We start from the raw sequence: 17940 nt of genomic DNA, 5'->3' as shown, positions 1-17940 counted from the left end.
ATCTAGCAGAACACTGGATATTGGATTTTCACAGCAGCGTAACCTCGTTTTGTTTTCTTCTGGCTTCAACAGACAATGACCTCCAGATCGTACTGAAGAGATTTTCAGTGAAGTGGCAAGAATGGTTCTCTAAGGCCATGGTCCTCAGCCAGAAAAGGGTGGAGTCCCTCCTCTGGGTTGGAGATGAGTTTCTGCCCCAAGTGGTGGAGTTTAAATATCTTAGGGTCTTGTTTACAAGTGACGGGCGAATGATTGACTGAGATTGACAGATGGATCAGTCCTGCAGTGATGTGGACTCTGCACTGATATCTTCTTGTGAAGAAAGAACCAATTGAAATAGTTTGGGCATCTGAACAGGATGCATCCAAGAGCTCTCCTAGTTGAAGTGTTGCAGGCAAGTCCCAACCAGAACATGCTTTAGAGATATCGGTTATATCTCTCAGCTGGCTTAGGAACACTTTTGGTGTCCCATTAGATGAACCGTATGTCTGTTTAAAGTGCTCCCCTGAATAGACTCTGCAACCCAGAAAAGCAGTGATGGATGGATGGATGGATGGCATTTTTACTTTGATAAACTTAAGATTTTGCAAACATTTTTCACAATGGTCTATAGAAAAGTTCATTAATCATGTGCCAGTTGTTTAAGTTCATCTTCTGCTTAAACATATTTGACTTATAAAAAATGAACCCACTGTAACATAAAGTGCTCCTGTGGGACTAATAATAATTTTACCCTGTAAGAGGCCAAAGGTTTAACTATCACTGCAGGGCCAATTCACTCCTAAGTTAATTTTAGCTGCACATATGGCCCAGTTTATCCTTCGGGAATTCCAGCAGAAAATAAAGTTAAGAAACTGAAAACTAAAAGGCAATTAGAGAACTGCAGCACCTTGTGTTCTAGTGTTTGCCTCTGCCTCTGTTCTATTCAAGGTCATTGATTTTGTTTTTACCCCAAGGTCTAGGCGATCCGTCCAGGGTCTTATGACAGTATGCAAACGGAAACCACCTTGAACATAAATTACATCTCAGAGAGGATGGAAACACTTTCTCATACACTGGCCCCTCTGCGGTGTTGTACCTGCTCCTGCGGAGGTGAACGAAACTCTTTGGTCTTTTTGGCAGTGACAGCGGCAGACATGTTGAGAGCCAGCATTAGCTCATTGTAGCGGAACTTCTGATTGTACTGCAGCTTGGACACGAAGCTGTCGGAGAAGGAAACAATGGATTCGATGCGGTGCTTCAGCTCGCAGTCACAGAAGTAGTGGAGCAGCTCACACATCTGAAAAGGACAGAAATCTGTGAACAACTCAAAGGTTTTCTGTTTCTTTATGTCTCGGTTGGTTTTGATTTTGTTTGTTTCACTGTATGAATGACATTTTTTTGATTTAACTTCATAGCTCCATCTCCATTATGCATGATTATTATTAGCAAGTTTTAGTCATTTATAGAACATTAGTATTCAGCCACTGCCTTACTTTCTACTCATGAATTCGTCTCTCAGCAAGCGATAAATCATAAAAAAATCAAAACTGCTGACAAATGGGGAATTAGTGTACCTAATCTCATGAAGGCAAAATTAAATTTTAATTAAAACCTTGGCAGATAAATTGATGGAGTTAGTTTAATTCAGCTATTTCCTATCTTCAGTTTATCACTGAGCTTAATCATCTGTGCATGATTATTGTCATCACCTGGCGTTTGACAGACTCTGGCAGAGACTTCTCCAGCAGGCCTTTAACTTGCGGTTTGCTCTCCTTGGTCTCTTCCTCCCCTGCTTCTACAGCCTTCTCCTCATTCTTGCTCACCTCCTCCTTCTCCCCTGACACGGCCACCTCATCCCCCTTAACTTCCTCACCCTCTTTGGTCTCTCCGAACACATTGGGGTCGATCAGGAGGAGAATCAGCCTCACCTCATCACTGGTCAGGACTCCCATTATTAACAGCGTTCCAATCAGTTTCAAAATGGGAACAAACTGGTACTCAAGACTCCCGCCTACTGGGTCTCGGATGTGTGTCCCTCCACCTTGCACTGCCTCGGTTAGCATGCTGATGGCTTTTTCCTTTAGGATGCCCAATGGGATCTGGGGGCTGTAGAGGAACTGTTGGCGTTTGGTGTTGATGATTCCCACAGGGGAGAAATTGACCCGAGGTTTAAGGGAGGTGCTTAGGTCCACCCCAGGAAGTGAATGTCGCTTGGACTCATCTGGGAACAGCTTGATGGAGCGCGTTTCATCCGTCACAGGGATAATGAACTCGTTGTTCATCATTAGACGGGCTTCCTTTGCTGTCTCAAGATGAATGCTGACAATAAGTAGAATTAGTTCAATCATAGCATGAGTAAAGACACTGGCTATTACAAAAACACGCAGAAAAATGATTCATGATCTCTCCTAAGAACTATGAATTATGCTGTATTAGTATGGTTTCCACAAACCAACAGTACCCAATAACCACAATACATCTGTATGAGATAATAGTTGTGGTGATGAGTGCCTGACAAGCAAATAAGGTGCTGATTGCTCAAACTCTGTTACTCATAATCAAATTTCTTAAACCAAACCCTCGCGTCACAAAGGCTTTAACAATCACTGCTTAAAAGTGAATTTTCAGCAATATAGAAGGTACACATGAGTTTGCTATTTGACATCATGTGAAGAAAAGACAGTTTAAACAACAACACTGAGATGTGAGGTGGAAAAACAAACACAGCAGAGAGATTATTAAGATTTATAGCACAAATTTGCTCAGTGATCTCACGTAATGCTGCATCAGTTTAACAGTTAATGTTGTTGCAGATGACACTGTCAAATCATAATTCCATCATGTATCATCATTAAATGATCCGATGAGTAAAAACACTGCAGCTTTCTTCTTGTTTTGATGCACGGCGGGTCATTGACTGAGGTCATTTTTTAGTAAGATAAATTAAAAATCAAAATTCACACCAGCTGAGCAATCCATAGCAACTTACATTTTAAGTATATAAAATATATCGAAGCACACCAACACACCTGATAAGGACATTGTAGAAGCCGTCTCTCAGCATGCCAGAGAGGTACTGATTGTCGATTGTGTAGAGGAGCTGTGATTGGTCCAAATGGCTGCAGAGGGCGTGAGCTACACGAGTGTTTCCCAGTGCACAAAGGGCACAATACAGCTTTAGTGTGTGGTAGTGGAACTTCCTTAAGTCTTCGTGCTCAGATAACTCCATTATGTCCAAACACCTGCAAACAAAGACACCACAACAACAAAGTAAGCTCGAGTAAGTCATTTACTCCAAAGAAAGACTTTGCCTGTTTACTCATCTTTCTCATCATTAAAACTTATTTTCCAGTATGTATTCTGATATCAGAACACACAAATACACATGCTACGAAACAAGAGTTCATCTATGGGGCCGCAAAACACATTAGAAACCTCTTAGCATCTCAATCCATCACAGTCTGCAGTTAACATGAAAATTGTAGCACTGTGCATAGAATTGACTGAGATTACTTTATATGATGTCACATTATGTGTGGTTTGTAGTTTGTCGCCTTAATGTTATGTCCGCTTACAGGAGTCTTTCCGTGTTAAAATGCACATTTGAATTGTATGAAATAGGAACCATTGAAGTTACTAGACCATTTTTAAAGTCCATGGTCCAAGTCAATTATTTGGTCAGACACATGGATGCAGCAACAGCAATTAAAAGTGTGAACATTTGTGAAACATTAGTAGTGTAGCCCTAAATCTATCTAAAAATGGAATGACAGGCTTGATTAAGTGTATACGCAAAAGGAGAATATTCATTGTGATTATGATTCATCTGGGCAAAACTTTAAAGTCTTTGTTAGCAGCTACCTTCAATATAATTACAGTGACCCTCACCAGTGAGTACTCAGCCCAGGTAGTGCCAAGAAGTGTTTGTTCTGGAAGCAGCTAATCTGTCTTAAATGTGTTTCATCAGCCCAATTCACAGTAAAGAATGAATGACAAGTATCTATTGTTACTCAATCATTTGTCTATGGAAGCTAATTTAAGTGCTATAAATGTGAAAAGACACTGAACGCACTACATCCTCCCTAACAACTAAAGGGAACACAAAGTAACACGTTGTAAGTGAAACAGTCACTTGTCACTGTTTATACGGTTTATAGAGTATTATAATCACACCTGTTTTCTTCAGGTATGTGTACAGCCATCATCTGCATAGGCTCCAGACACTGGACCACCCAGCCATGTCTTTCACTAACACGAGCCGTCTCCACATTGAGAAAGGTATTGGGCATCCGGCTCCAAAGCACTGCCACAATTGTCTGCACATCCAACCGTGGCGGACACTGTGGCACCGGATTCCTGTGCTCGCTCTTGAATATGGCTGATGAGAGTGGCATGGCATCCTGGGATTACAATGAGGACAAGAAGGAAAAATTACATTAAGTAGAAAATTTGATTAAATGAAAACTATATTAATATCTGGTTATATCACATCCTTTCAGTCAATAGCGATGCAATCAGTTCTTTTTATATACGTAGTGCTTTCTGTGACATCCTTTCTTCACTGTAAATATGTATATTGATTACTAGTTTTCCAAACACACACAAAATTAATCAGTGCAAGAGCATCCTAAATGGGTCACCAAGTCAAAATATAGGCCAGCTGGGCAGTCCATGACTATGAATGAATGGCATTAAAAATTCAACACCTCTTAATTAGTGTGAGGAAGATAAAGTACATAGCTGTTTCATAACTCGATGAAAAGTGCTTAAAACTGTGTACAGTGTTGTTTGGTTAGGACAGAAACAAACCTTTATCTTAACAAATTCAAACTGGAAGAGGTTTGCACTGGTTGGGAGGACAAATACAGCAGGGAAGAGCTTGGTATTTGGTTCCACCTGAAAGTAAACAAAGCCATACTTATCCACATCAGCCTATCCCTTGTTTACAGCAGCACCAAAATGAGACAAAAGTGCAGCAACACATGCAGAACAGAGCTCTTCCTTGAACCCAGCCCATGGTGGAGTCTGAAAATTTATATATTTAATGCAATGAGCACTGTGCTTGCCTCGTGTTTGCTCTGGTGGCAAATTCAACTAATGTCAGAAGGCTTTTAACCCCTAAGCTTGTGGATTAGCTGAAGTTTGAAATCCAAGTTCAATGAGTATTAGCTGGTATATCGATGACAACCATCACAGACTTTACAAAAAAAGAGAACAAACAACCAAAGCTTTGATGCAATAACAGGACAAGAAGCTTTTCATCAGGTTAAAAGCCTCCTGGTTCCCTCAGAGGGCTTTCCCCTTCTTAAAAAGCCAGTTCATGACTAAATAAAGCAGCGAGAAGAAAGGAGAGAAACAGGAGATTATGCAAGATAAAAAAAAAAAGGAGAACACAGGCGGTAGAAGATTCTTTGTGCACCATTTCAGTGTCTAGTCAGGCATTCAATGTGATGCTTTAAACACCAGAGATGAGGACAGCAAGCAAGGCAAGGATTACTGAGCCGATGTCTGTCTTTGTATGACTAGTTCACAAAACAGATGAGAATTCAGCGGTTTAATTTCCCAACTCTATCTCTCTGCAGGTTTAATTTGCTGTGGCACAAATGAATTAATGACACCTGAAAGGATTAAAGGAGGGAAGATCGTTCTGAGAGTGTGTGGGCAGTACAAATATGTGATGAGTGAAATCGTTTGAGAGAGATATTCATTTAAGGCAGTGACTCAAACTGCTTAGAGTTTCTTTTCTTTTTGCGTTCAGGATATTAAAAAAAACAAACAAACATGTGTGCCAAAGCAGGGGAAGAATACTAAACCACAAGAGAAAGTCGTAATAGCTTACGTCTATTGAAGTTTACGAGCCAAACCTTGTGCTTCACTCCTCTGCCAACTGATTTCTATTATACTTACTTACCTGATATGATGTGGGGAGCTCTTTGCCATTGGCATTGAAGGAGACAAGGCCAGTGGCCAGGTCAGCCAAACAGCCAATCTCCAGGTCGGAGCTAGAGCGGCTGGACGAAGACGGGGTAACTGCGTCTGCTACACACACCATGTAGCAGTTACTCCTCTGAACACTGCGGTAAAGCAACCACAACAAGAACTGAGCATCAATAAATACAAGTAAATGCAAATATGCAGAGGACAACATAGGCAACTTGGGGGGGTGGGGGGGTGTCAAATAGGAGGCACAATAAATTTTCATTTGGTCAACACTCATTGATCTTTTGCCTCATTCATATTTGTTACACACAGAGGCCATCTTCCCCATTTACCTCCCCGGATGCTAAATAAGGATGAAAGCCAGCTATGAAAAGATGACTGAAATGTTTTTGTTTGGTCTGTCTAAAATAATTGTGAGCATGTTCGCCATACTGATCAACACATAGCGATGACACAGGTATTAGTGGTATAAACTTTGAAATGCATGCTTTTTTAAATTACGAACATACAAGGATGGGTTATCCCCGGATGGCAGTCATTTAAAAAAAATGAAAGGCCATATTATTTGCTTTGCTTTTAACTAGCTTTCAAGAGAGCTTGGTAAGCATGCTAAGGGATTTTTTGTTGTAATATTTTTTGATGTTTGTGCAGCTCAAATTGGATTCCTTCATATTTGGTCACAAATGCAGCTACATTTAGAATTACTAGTAAAAAGGTCATATTTCAATGCCTATAAGACATAACACACAAAAAATAATCTGATCCTTAGGATCCTTATCTAAAATTGTTTAAATACAACCTCACGTGAACAACAACAGTTAATGGCATATTAAACTGTATCATTATTTATTTCAAAAATACTAAGAAATAAGCCAAAATGTAGAAGCAGTGTGTGGAGCGGGTAGAAGCACATTTAGCAGCAATAACTATATTAAAACTACAGGAAAAATGCTGTCATGAGAAATCAAAAAAGTTATTAAGGAAGGTATCACCACAGAATGCACTTGTGAAAGCACATGTCCCACTGGAATATTAAAGCCTCTTCAAATAAAAGGATCAAACATTTCATATGAATTCCAGATATTAAAAATGAAGGGAGCATACCTCTCATGGACCCTGCCCCTCTCATCTCCCAGCGTCACTGTGACCGTGCGCGTTTTGCTGAGGCTGAAGTTCTTGCTATAATAATGATAGTCGGGTGTGACCCAGCCCACCCACACAGAAGCAGGGTCCTGTCCAGCAAACACTCGCACTGAGTAGTAATACTGCCAATTAAAAGAAAAAGGGCAAACAGTGCTATCGGTTAATCTGAATATACAGAGAGAAATACTATAGTTTTTTTTATTTTTTTTTTTGAGAATCTATGTGGATTTACAGTTGTTATGCTTCCAAAGTCAATACTTCCATCTTCTTTTGGAGGATGGCTGCAGAAACAAAAAACATGACAGTAGATTTAAGTTATCTTAAACACTCTGGGCTGTATTTTTTAACTTTAAGTATAAATTGAGATGTCTGACCTGAGCTTCAGTGATTCATCCAGGAGCTTGTCTGCAGAATAAAACTCCACAGGCATGCTCAGTCTACAGTAGACCATGTCATTGTTGCTGTTTTGAGTGCCATACGTCTTGTGAGTGACCTTAAGGCAAGGAGGACTGTCGACTGTTCCGTCAATCCTCGTCACCTGAGGAGTTAATGAAACCCAAAGCGAGGGATCAATAATATCAATGTGCCCATTAACACCAGCTCTAGTGTTTATTATAAAAAGCTCTCTAGGATAATAAAAAAAAAAGCAAATCTCAACTCTAGCAGCAAACTTAAAAGGCAATAAAAACACTAATGATATTGAGAATGTGTGTACCTCAATATCAGGGTGGTCCTCAGGTACATTGAAAAAAGTGGGCAGGCGCTTGCTGAACCACATGGTGACCTCTCTGTTCATGTTAACAGCAAAGGGCTCAAAACCCTCCTGTAGACCACACATGGTGTAGTACTTGAAAGTACTGGCGTCCTTGCCCAAGTTCATACGGCCGATCTGAGACATGCGGAGACTGCACACGGGGATGAAACCTGGTGTATTTAGAAAAATGTATTATTTTAACATGTGTATTTTATATTGTCGTTTTACAAATCAGAAACATGTTAAAAAAAAATATATATATAAAAAAAAAAAAAAAAAAGAACGCCAATGGTTTACATGCATGCACGCAACAGTGAGTCGGCTTTCTTGAATTCTGTACTTCTAAAAAAAAAATTTTTCCTTTTTTCTTTATCCACCAAAACTCAAATGTCATATGTTTAAGAATCTATCACTTATGAAATCTAAAAACAAACTAACAACTTTACTTTATTCCTGTGTGACCATCTTCTTCCAAAGTCAATGGTACATTTACAGAGTAATGAGCCAGTGTCACAAAGGACTTAATTAAAATGAAACACTCTTATCATTTTAAGTTTTTTTTAAAATCTTATGCAAACAAACCCAGTCAAACTCCCAGCGACACTTTGAAGGAAACAGGCAGAATAAATGAAGTTGGCTTGAAATACAAAGCCCTCACCATCCTCTGTCTCAAAGTCAGTGAAGCAAAGCTCGGATCCTTTACTGGTGATCAGGAGTTCTCCGTTGAGGGTGAAAATCATGGATTTGTCCTCCATGTTGATCATGCAACCAACCACGTCGCCCTTTTTCCAAGGCTGTCCAAAGTAGCGGCTGCCTGCATGCATACGCCGTCCCTTAAAAAAAAAAACATAACAAGAATCACATGTTTTTGTCTTTGCTAATAAATGGAACAACAATGTTGCTTCGGTTTCTGTGACTGTGACTGTAGGTATTGTTAAAATGTAAAAGATATAATATACGGTGAAATCCTGTATTTAGAAAGTTTATGGCTGAACTACATATATTTTGTTACTCTTATAACCATTCCGTAGTCTCATTTTTATATTATAATTAGTGTAGCAATGTCCATGACGATACATCTAAAGTATCTAGATCTTTCAAAAAGTTGCCTTCAGACAACTTCCCATGACTAGTTTAAAAGAAAGGATACATGCAGTTTACCCGATATCCATCAAAGACGAAGGCTTGGTCATCTACTCCGAGCTCCACATCAGGTCTGCAGCCTGGTCTGGCCCAGCCAACCCTCATGTCTCCTCCACTCAGAGCCTCAAACTCAAAGTACCACTTCCCCGTCTTCACCGCGTAGGTCTGCTCCACACGGAAGAAGCGTATCGTCTCGATGCTCTGATCATCAAGCATGTGCACAACTTTAGGCAAAGATACGAAAACCAGAGGATTTAACACCATGGATACACGTGCTCGTATTTTCAGTACTACTATTAGACTTTACAATCAATCCATAGCTATAATGAGGATTCGTCAGTGCCGGCTTTCAGATTGAAGAAATGTGTAAAAATATTGCATGCATAACTATGAGTTGTACCACATATATTTGTAGTATATTAGCAAAATCTATGCGCTCCTAAACGTTTACAAAACCTTAGGTGAAAGCAGTGCTGTTGCTGTAGCCTTTGAACATACAGTAGATGGTCCTGTATCAGTTTTAAGAGCTTTAAATGACCGCGGTGTCAGCGCCAGGGTCTCACCCTCTTGATCTGGGGGGTCGATCTCATATCCATATCCAACCATAGTCCTGATAGCTTCTCTCAGACTGTCCCTGTTAGATTTTTTGGTGCGTTCATCCAGTAAAGCATATGGCACCAGGCGAGGATTACGCCTGCTCTTCAAATCCTACCACAAACAGTGACAAGAAACTGTACTAGTGGACTAAAGTCATTTAAAATTAACGGTAAAAACAATACATGAGTTTCATTTTCTCCATTTCAAATGCTGCATGAACTTTACCTGCTGGATGCCATAGGTCCATCCTTGTTTAATTCTATCTTTGGCCCACACATTGTGCGCATTTTCAGCCAGTTTATCAACTAGAACCTCTTGACCAGCATTCAGTCTCACATCAGAGAGTTCCAGTGGCGCGGGCTTATATCCATTGGACATCATGTAGCTACAAATGATATTGATAAGATAAGATACGGGTATCTTACAACCCAAATTTTCTCAAAAAGTTGGGACTCTCTATAAAATGTAAATTAAATAAAGTGCAATGATTTGCTGATATATATATATTTTTTTCCAAAAACATATTTTAATCGCAACGGAGCACAGAAAACATTAAATTTAACTGGGAAAATCTAAGATTTTAAGAAATTATTAGTTTGTTTTAAATTTAATGACAGCAGCACATCCTCAAAAAGCTGGGATAGGGTCAGAATCATCCTTTCTTCTTTTAACGAGAGTCTGAGGAGACTGCTGTACCTCTGAGAGGAATGTAGTTTCATTCTTGTCTGATATAAGATTCTAGCTGCTCAACAGTCCCGCAGATTCGGTCATGGTTTTTTCACATAATGATGCTTTCAGCTGGTGAAATGTATGTCTTGCTGAAACATGGAAAGGCTTCCCTGAAAAAACCCAAACTAAAACAATTTGTTTTCCTTGCTGTAAGTAAATTATGGATTTTCAGATCATTGCATTTTGTTTTTATTTACATTTTACACAGCATCCTAAATTTTTTAGAACTGGGTTTGTACCTAAAAAAGGACACTGATTATATAAATGCCTCTAAAATTCAGCATTTTTTTGTTGTATCCGATAAAAAGACACATAGAACTATAATATAAATTAAATTTATAGGAAGTCTTACTTTTTGGGTAATTTGATTTTCTTCAGATCCTCTTCAGCGTGAATATTAACCTGGGCAACATGGCATCCCAGGGCTAAAAGGGTCCTGAGGATAAAAGGAAATGTGAATAGGAAGAGCGAGAAAGTCTATAACCAGCATCGATATTCAAGCTTCATTACATTATGTTAGATGAAAATGATTCTTCTGAGTGAGTTCTAAATTTTTAACACTGTTCATTAGACACTGATAAATCTCCTCCGATCAATATAATAACACAGAACAGCACTCAGGTTGGGCTGCGTGGAAAAATGCCATTTGGGTCTCAAACTAGATGTAATTGACAAACTGCATACCCAGTTAAACTTTCCTCTAAGAGGAGGATGTTTTATTGAGCCGAGCCAAATGTTTTTACAGTGAGATGACTCAGTAGTTGGCTCAAATAAGCTTTGGATCCAATATTTGTTAAAAAAATCAATAATGGAATTCACTCAGGAGATGCAAGTCATTACAAGCACCGCTTTAATCTTAGCCTTATCTGCGTCTGCTCAGCATTCAAGAGGGAGCTTCAGCAAGAAATGAATAGGTAACTGGATTATCCAGAGGACAGCCCAGGCCTTACTTTAGGGTTTCACTGGACATCTGCAAGTTGTAGTTCCTTTCAGTTTCAGGCAGCTTGGCGAAATCCACAAGGCAAGGGTGCTGCCTCTTGTTGTCATCACGAACCTGAAAAAAAAAAATGAAAAAGGTAGCAGTCAGGTGTTACTACTGCATGTGTCATCTCACCACACCCACTGTTTGCTCTATGAACCTTCTTGTCTTATAGATTTATAAGCAAAAATGGCTCAGAATTCAGAAAATAAAAAGTAGACCGCAGCTGAATTTATCTGCAGTTGTTGCTCAGAGATGCAAATTTTGTTTGTTTTTCTCTGCCTAATTCGGGCCTCAGGTGTTGATTTTTTTCTTTCCTTTTTTAAATAAAGTGAGATAAGCCCAGTTCAGAGAATAGACTCGCAGTAGCTCGGCTATCTGTGAGAGTGGATGGGAGGAAATTTACAGCTGCACGCAGACTCTCAATAAGACACTGCCAGTGACTCCTCCTGATAATGCACTCTGCTGCTGACAGCAGTTAAATAGAAATGAAGTGCACACGGGGTATGAAAAATACACAGTAAACCAATACACAAAGATACAAAGCAATGATGCTGCATTCAACTTTATTATTACTGAATCTTCTGTTTGTCCAGAGAGTCTCGGGTTGTGTGCAATGTCACTCTGAGCTCCCTGAGCTTGTTACAGCAAAATGAAAACATTAAGCAGCTGCTTGGACCTAAAGATTGTCCCTAAAACTATAGGACCTCGGCTAACCCCAAATGAAGCTTTCTCCCAGTCTTAATTAATCTGAATGTCATACTCTTGGAAGGTGAGACGCTCATTAAGTTTGTTAAATGGCCGCTGTTGCGATGACAGTCTCGGTGGGAAATGATTCTGTGATAACCACACTACAGTACAAAAGAGGCAGCATGTGTGATCAGACTTCTAACAATCTGTTCCACAGTAAACAGGAGTGACTGACAGGAAAATGATGAGAGAATGATAGAGGAAAGCAGTGCAGACAGGAGTGATTAAAATGTCTTTAGATACAGAGGACTTCAACTATAGTTACACTGAGCAATTTAGAGATTGACAAACAAGCTCAGTAACATAACATTAGATACTCTGCATGAGTTGATTTGGCACAGTGTCAAAGAAAGGATTTTTTTTTATTGCTTGTTGGAGTTTTTCTAACATTGATGAACTTTATTACAGATTTGCTTTTTTGAGGTTAAGCTTGAATCTTGCATCGCTCTATTTTAAGTTTTTGTTGTTTGCTTTTTGTTAAGTTTTGGATAAAACATGTTATTTATTTTCAACCTTTCATTTAAAGCAGTGAATAAATTTAGCTCCCAGTTTAATCAATTAATGGCACATTTAATTAATTATTTAATGATGTATTTCACAATTCTGGCACTTATGGCCCTCCACAGTTTTCATTATTCACAAGCGTATTATGTGTAATACTTTCTTGGGAGAGATCAAGTGTTGCCATACAGCTGAAACCCTCCTCCTTTCTATGAAAATAAGCACCTCTATGTTACAGGCAAATTAGAGAAATTTGAATGCAAACACTAACATGCAAATATTGCATGGATCCAATCCACTTTATCTATGTTCTTATGTCTTACAAACACTCATACTTTCTGAAGCAGTGAGATCTTCAGACGCCATTGCTGACATATTGCTGCCTATAAAGGAACAAGCCCTGAAACGTTCTTCATAAAAAGAAAGTTTTTTGGATTTCTCGACACACTCTGAAGCTCGACACATTACGTCCCATCACTAGTGAGTAAGGTTTACTCAGTTGTAAGCTTAACAATTTTTCGTGAGTGTCATTTTCTCCCTCTAGTTATATATATGTTAACAGGCCATTATACCTGTAGTCAGGGACTGAAATCTTCAAATTAATGAGCCATTAACAAGCACTTCAATTTTGACCACTTGAGTTGACCTTTATCAGTGTTTCCAGACATACCAGATAAATATATTCCAGATGAATCACAGGTTTACCTTGCCATAAGTCCAGCCCAGTTCAATCTTGTTCATCCCCCACAGTTCGTGAATGTTTTCTGCCAGCTTGTCCCGGATGTTCTCCAAGTGAGGGGGAAGAACAATCTGCAGAGAGAAGGGGAACAGATGGTACAGTTGGATTCAAAAAGATGCTGGACAAAAAAAAAGGCTGACAAATGAAAACCGTTCTTCCTCATGTCTATGCAATTGTTAGATCCCTAGGGGTTATGCCAACCCTTTTGTTACACTGAGGTAGAAAGTCAGCACCTATTTTCCATTTGTACTTCAGAGCCACTTCTGCAGCACTGAATGTTAAATTACAGGTGCGTAACACAAAATGAATTCCCTGAAACCGCTGCAGGGCTAGTAAACAGCTTTGTCTTCTTTTTAAACAGCACTCAAACAAGAAGGAGCAGAAGAGAAAGAGCAGCAATCATGTACCCATCATGGACATTTTATAGCACACTTTTTAGAACCAGAGCAAACCAACCAAAAGAACTAGAATATAATTTTACTGTATATTCAACACAAGCGTTCACACCGCTGCTTTTAATTTCCTTGGGTGTAACATCACTTTAACATCTCACCTGACTGGTGTCAACAGGGGTGGGAATAAAGGAGGCCTGAGAGAGGAACTGGGTGGTTCCCAGCAGATCACGGACCCCATCGTGGTCCCTCTTGTACTCCTTCACAGGCTCTACATGCATCTTCTCTTTGGGCAACAGTGCTTCATAACACGGAGAGTAACCGGCAGGTGGCAAGAACTTGAAATCTCCATGGCGACCGCCCAGCAGGAACCGGACCCTGTGATGATGACAGTAAAAGGCAGTAAATAACTTCAGCTAACATCCGTCTACATCTCTGGCATTACATAATATCAGGCTTGCAGTAGAGACTTAAATGTTCTTCTTTGGTTATTTTTATTTTTTTATTTCATTGTTTGCTGGTATGCTGTTGGGATAAAATGTAAGATAAAGCATAACACATCACATAAATTTAAACCAAATATAACTTCATTTGATAGGAAAACATTTTAAGAAATGGTTTCAGATTTATTTTTCCCCTTTTGGTATGACCTGTTCTGTCTCATTAAGATAAAAATTAAGATACCAGGAAGCTGCAGCACAGTAACAAAATTACTTTAATTTGGTGCTATGCCATTGGTTTTTGTGTGAACCTACAAAAGTTCATAAGGTGCAAATTCATCAAGAGCCTCAGCAAAAACACAATTATAAATGCAGAGCCTTACTTTACACCTGCAGAGAAGCTGACTACAGGGAAGAAGAACCCGTCTGTGTTGAAGTCCTCGAACATGCCCTGGACAGGCTGCCCGTTGATCCTGAAGGACATACTGGGAGCTCCCAAATCCAGACAGCAGCTGACCACATCGTCTGAGTTCAGCAGGTGCTGGTTAATGGAGGCCACGGCCCTTGGGATTCGGCCTAGACAACAGCGTGCAGAGACAGATAGGGAGGATGGATGGCTGTTACAGCTGCAAAGTCATTGCAAATGTAGGGCAGGATGATGGGCAAGGAGAAGAGAAGTGAGCAGAGAGGTTGGGAGTTGGGTGGCGAGTGCTTTAACAAGAATGTCATGAAATGGATGAGGGGAGGTGATGGGTCTTTTAGCAGATTTAGAAGGGAAGTGAGGTGAAATAGTTTTTATGCTGTTAGGCTGAGATTGGAAAAGAGAGGGACTAAGAGACTTATACCCCTGAAGCACCAAGAGGACAAAGATATGGACTCAAACTACTGACTGGTTCCTTCTTCTTATGCAGAAAGAAAAAAAAAACTGCAATCAGCTGGCGCTTTCCGTTTGAATGCAAACTGAATATGTACGGCATGCATATCAAAATCATTCGAGACGTTGCAAGGCTTTTCAGGAGATGTAAAAGAGAAGTCTAACAGGTAGAGGTTGGAAAGTGGAATTTTATATCAGTGTCCCAAAGATGAAAAAGCAAAGTAAAGAGGGGACAGCAGGCTCCTGCATTATTCACAAAAGGTTCTGTCAGGGCAAAGTCCTTCAATAACCCTTTTTTAATTCCACAAACTTGGAGTTACCTAACTGCAGTAGTGCAGAGTAGCATGGAACAAATTTAAAAGTTTATATTATATAAAGACAAGATAACAGAGCAAGTTAAAAGCTAGACTGTGCTTTTTCCAGCTTTCCAGGGCCATCAAATTTGCCTTTTTGCAGTGAGACTGTCTTTGACTGCGCATGGTTCCTAGTAATTACACGACACATGGACAGAATAAGGCCAATGGGCCAGAACCAGACCGCTAATCATCTCAGTCCGAACCACAAGATCTTAAAAGAAAAATGAAATAAACAAAATAACATGATTCAGACACAGATCTCTGAAGTTTCTCAATGTGATTGACTTCACTGAGTCTGTAGCATTACTTCATTGAATTCTAGTGCTGTTAGTTTCATTAGTGACTCTAGTGACAGGGAGTAGTGCAGGGGTAGGCAACTCCAGACCTCGAGTGCCGGTAATGAACTAATCATTTGATTCAGGTGTGTTGACCCAGAGTGACATCTAAAACTAGCAGGACACTGGCCCTCGAAGCCTGGAGTTGCCCACCCTGGTGTAGTGCCTACCAAAAAAACTGCTTAAATGTAGACTCGTTAAAATGTTCATTTAAGTGGGGTTTTTTTATGTTTTCATGTAATACTTTCATTGTTGGAGGCAAGCTGTAAAAACATTACCTTGTAATTACTGTATCATTTCCTCTTAGTTTGATGTTTAGGGGAAAGGGGTTGGGGGAAAATATGTTGGATAAATATAGAGTTTACAAGTTATAAACTCTGTATTCAACACACCTTGTTTTGAACTGAGGACACAAGAGTCAGTCATGTGATATCTCTTTTATGGCATGTGTGATGTCTGAATAATAATAATAATGGATTGGATTTATATAGCGCTTTTCAAGGCACCCAAAGCGCTTTACAATGCCACAATGCCACTATTCATTCACTCTCACATTCACACACTGGTGGAGGCAAGCTACGGTTGTAGCCACAGCTGCCCTGGGGCAGACTGACAGAAGCGAGGCTGCCATATTGCGCCATCGGCCCCTCTGGCCAACACCAGTAGGCGGTAGGGTAAAGTGTCTTGCCCAAGGACACAACGACCAGGACAGAGAGCCCGGGGATCGAACCGGCGACCTTCCGGTTACAGATACGCTTCCCAACCCCCTGAGCCACGGTCGCCTGAAAGAAGACACTGCCTAGCAGTTTCCAGGAAAAGAATAGAACCAGACAATGGAAACCCAATCAGTGATAATGGCTATCTGGTTACTCAATTTCACAGTTCCACAGACCTACACAACAACATCATTCTTGTTTTGTATTTATAGTTAACCACTGCACAGATTCAGCCTCTCTTCAGCTTCAGTATGATAGCTTTTCTGTCAGGAGGTCATCAGTTATCCAAGATGCACTGTTGGTTTTTGTCCATTATGACACACTACGTGAGATAAAAACCTTTTTTGTGCATACTGCCTATTTTCATTCTCAAACTGATGTGATACCTTGACTCACTATGAATCATCCAGATCAGTGCATAAACTGTTTGTTGTCAGGTAGATTAAACGTAGGATAAAAACAGCATTGAACCTTAAGATTGTATGCATCTAGACTAAATATACATTATCTCTATATTTTCTTACATACATGGGTTTTGAATTTCAACCACATATGGTAAATGGTAAATGGACTAGTTCTTATATAGCGCTTTTCCACTCTTCTGAGCACTGAAAGCGCTTTACACAACTTGTGCATTCACCCATTCACACCCATTCGCACAAGCACAACTGACATTCACACACATTCATACTCCGATGAATGCATCGGAGAGCAATTTCGGGTTAGCATCTTGCCCAAGGATATTTGGCATGCAGACTAGGGGAAGCCGGGAATCGAACCACCAACCTTCCGATCAGTAGATGACCTGCTCTACCACCTGAGCTACAGCCATATGAGATCTACCAGCAGTGAAATATTAAATTAAGATGCTCACCTGACCAGAGATGCAGTCCATCAAAGCTGTAAGAGTACAGGTCATCTCCAACACCATTGCCTCCCCACCCTTCTCCTCCACCAGGGTATGGAGCATATCCTTTAGTGTTGGCCCAGCCTACCCTCAGGTGGGTCGGCTCATTGGTTACAAAGTGGTCCACTTGGTCAATGACCAGCTCATAATACCACTTCTTATACTGAGCTGAACCTTCAGCTATGCCCAGGAAGATATTTGGTCTCATACTGGAAATGAAAACAGGGAAAGTCAACACTGGATTGAAATCGTCACTCCAAATTTCCACTCTTTAATCAGCTGTGTATACTGGGGCTACTGCATCCAGCAGCGGTGCAATACTTTAAATTCTCTACCTCTGAACATCATTGACCAATCGAGTCTGAAGCAGCAGGTCCCTATTGGGAAGGAGGTTGTCACAGATCAGATTCTGATTGGCTCTCACTGCCACTCCATTGCATACACAGAGGGAACAAAGGACATCCAGGATCTGACAGAGAAAAAGACACTTGTGTCAGAAACTTTTTGCTTTTTGTGTGAAAATATGTCACACATCCACAGTGTGTCAGCGTTTCACATGCTCCGAGAGGAAATGATTAGTTATTCAGACAGATTCTCTGCAAGCTGTGATGCTTGGAGCACATTCACAGTGCGCAAGAGGGCCTTCAAGCAGAACTATCGTCC

The 17940-nt window shown here is 40.2% G+C and overlaps 1 protein-coding gene across 5 annotated transcripts in view; it reads right to left on the bottom strand.

The window, feature by feature from the left end:
• The window catches only part of ryr3 (ryanodine receptor 3), a 110954-nt gene that overhangs the window by 46665 nt on the left and 46349 nt on the right, over positions 1-17940 (bottom strand). For all 5 annotated transcript variants that reach the window (XM_013911887.1, XM_013911888.1, XM_013911889.1 and 2 more), the window contains 21 exons: positions 17613-17746; positions 17245-17486; positions 14473-14665; positions 13811-14027; positions 13224-13328; positions 11239-11342; positions 10641-10724; positions 9785-9944; positions 9526-9670; positions 8981-9186; positions 8478-8652; positions 7781-7989; positions 7440-7603; positions 7298-7346; positions 7027-7187; positions 5894-6056; positions 4792-4878; positions 4156-4382; positions 3012-3224; positions 1692-2301; positions 1079-1279 (listed from right to left, as the gene is read on the bottom strand). In XM_013911887.1, coding sequence (XP_013767341.1) covers positions 1079-1279; positions 1692-2301; positions 3012-3224; positions 4156-4382; positions 4792-4878; positions 5894-6056; positions 7027-7187; positions 7298-7346; positions 7440-7603; positions 7781-7989; positions 8478-8652; positions 8981-9186; positions 9526-9670; positions 9785-9944; positions 10641-10724; positions 11239-11342; positions 13224-13328; positions 13811-14027; positions 14473-14665; positions 17245-17486; positions 17613-17746 — 3849 coding nt within the window. The remainder of the gene's footprint in view (positions 1-1078; positions 1280-1691; positions 2302-3011; positions 3225-4155; positions 4383-4791; positions 4879-5893; positions 6057-7026; positions 7188-7297; positions 7347-7439; positions 7604-7780; positions 7990-8477; positions 8653-8980; positions 9187-9525; positions 9671-9784; positions 9945-10640; positions 10725-11238; positions 11343-13223; positions 13329-13810; positions 14028-14472; positions 14666-17244; positions 17487-17612; positions 17747-17940) is intronic.

Source organism: Pundamilia nyererei, unplaced genomic scaffold (genome assembly GCF_000239375.1).
Source record: "Pundamilia nyererei isolate P.nyererei 1_Seehausen unplaced genomic scaffold, PunNye1.0 scaffold00074, whole genome shotgun sequence".
Lineage (NCBI taxonomy): Eukaryota > Metazoa > Chordata > Actinopteri > Cichliformes > Cichlidae > Pundamilia > Pundamilia nyererei.
Note: the sequence above shows the minus strand (reverse complement) of the source record. Positions and strands in the feature narration are given on the sequence as shown.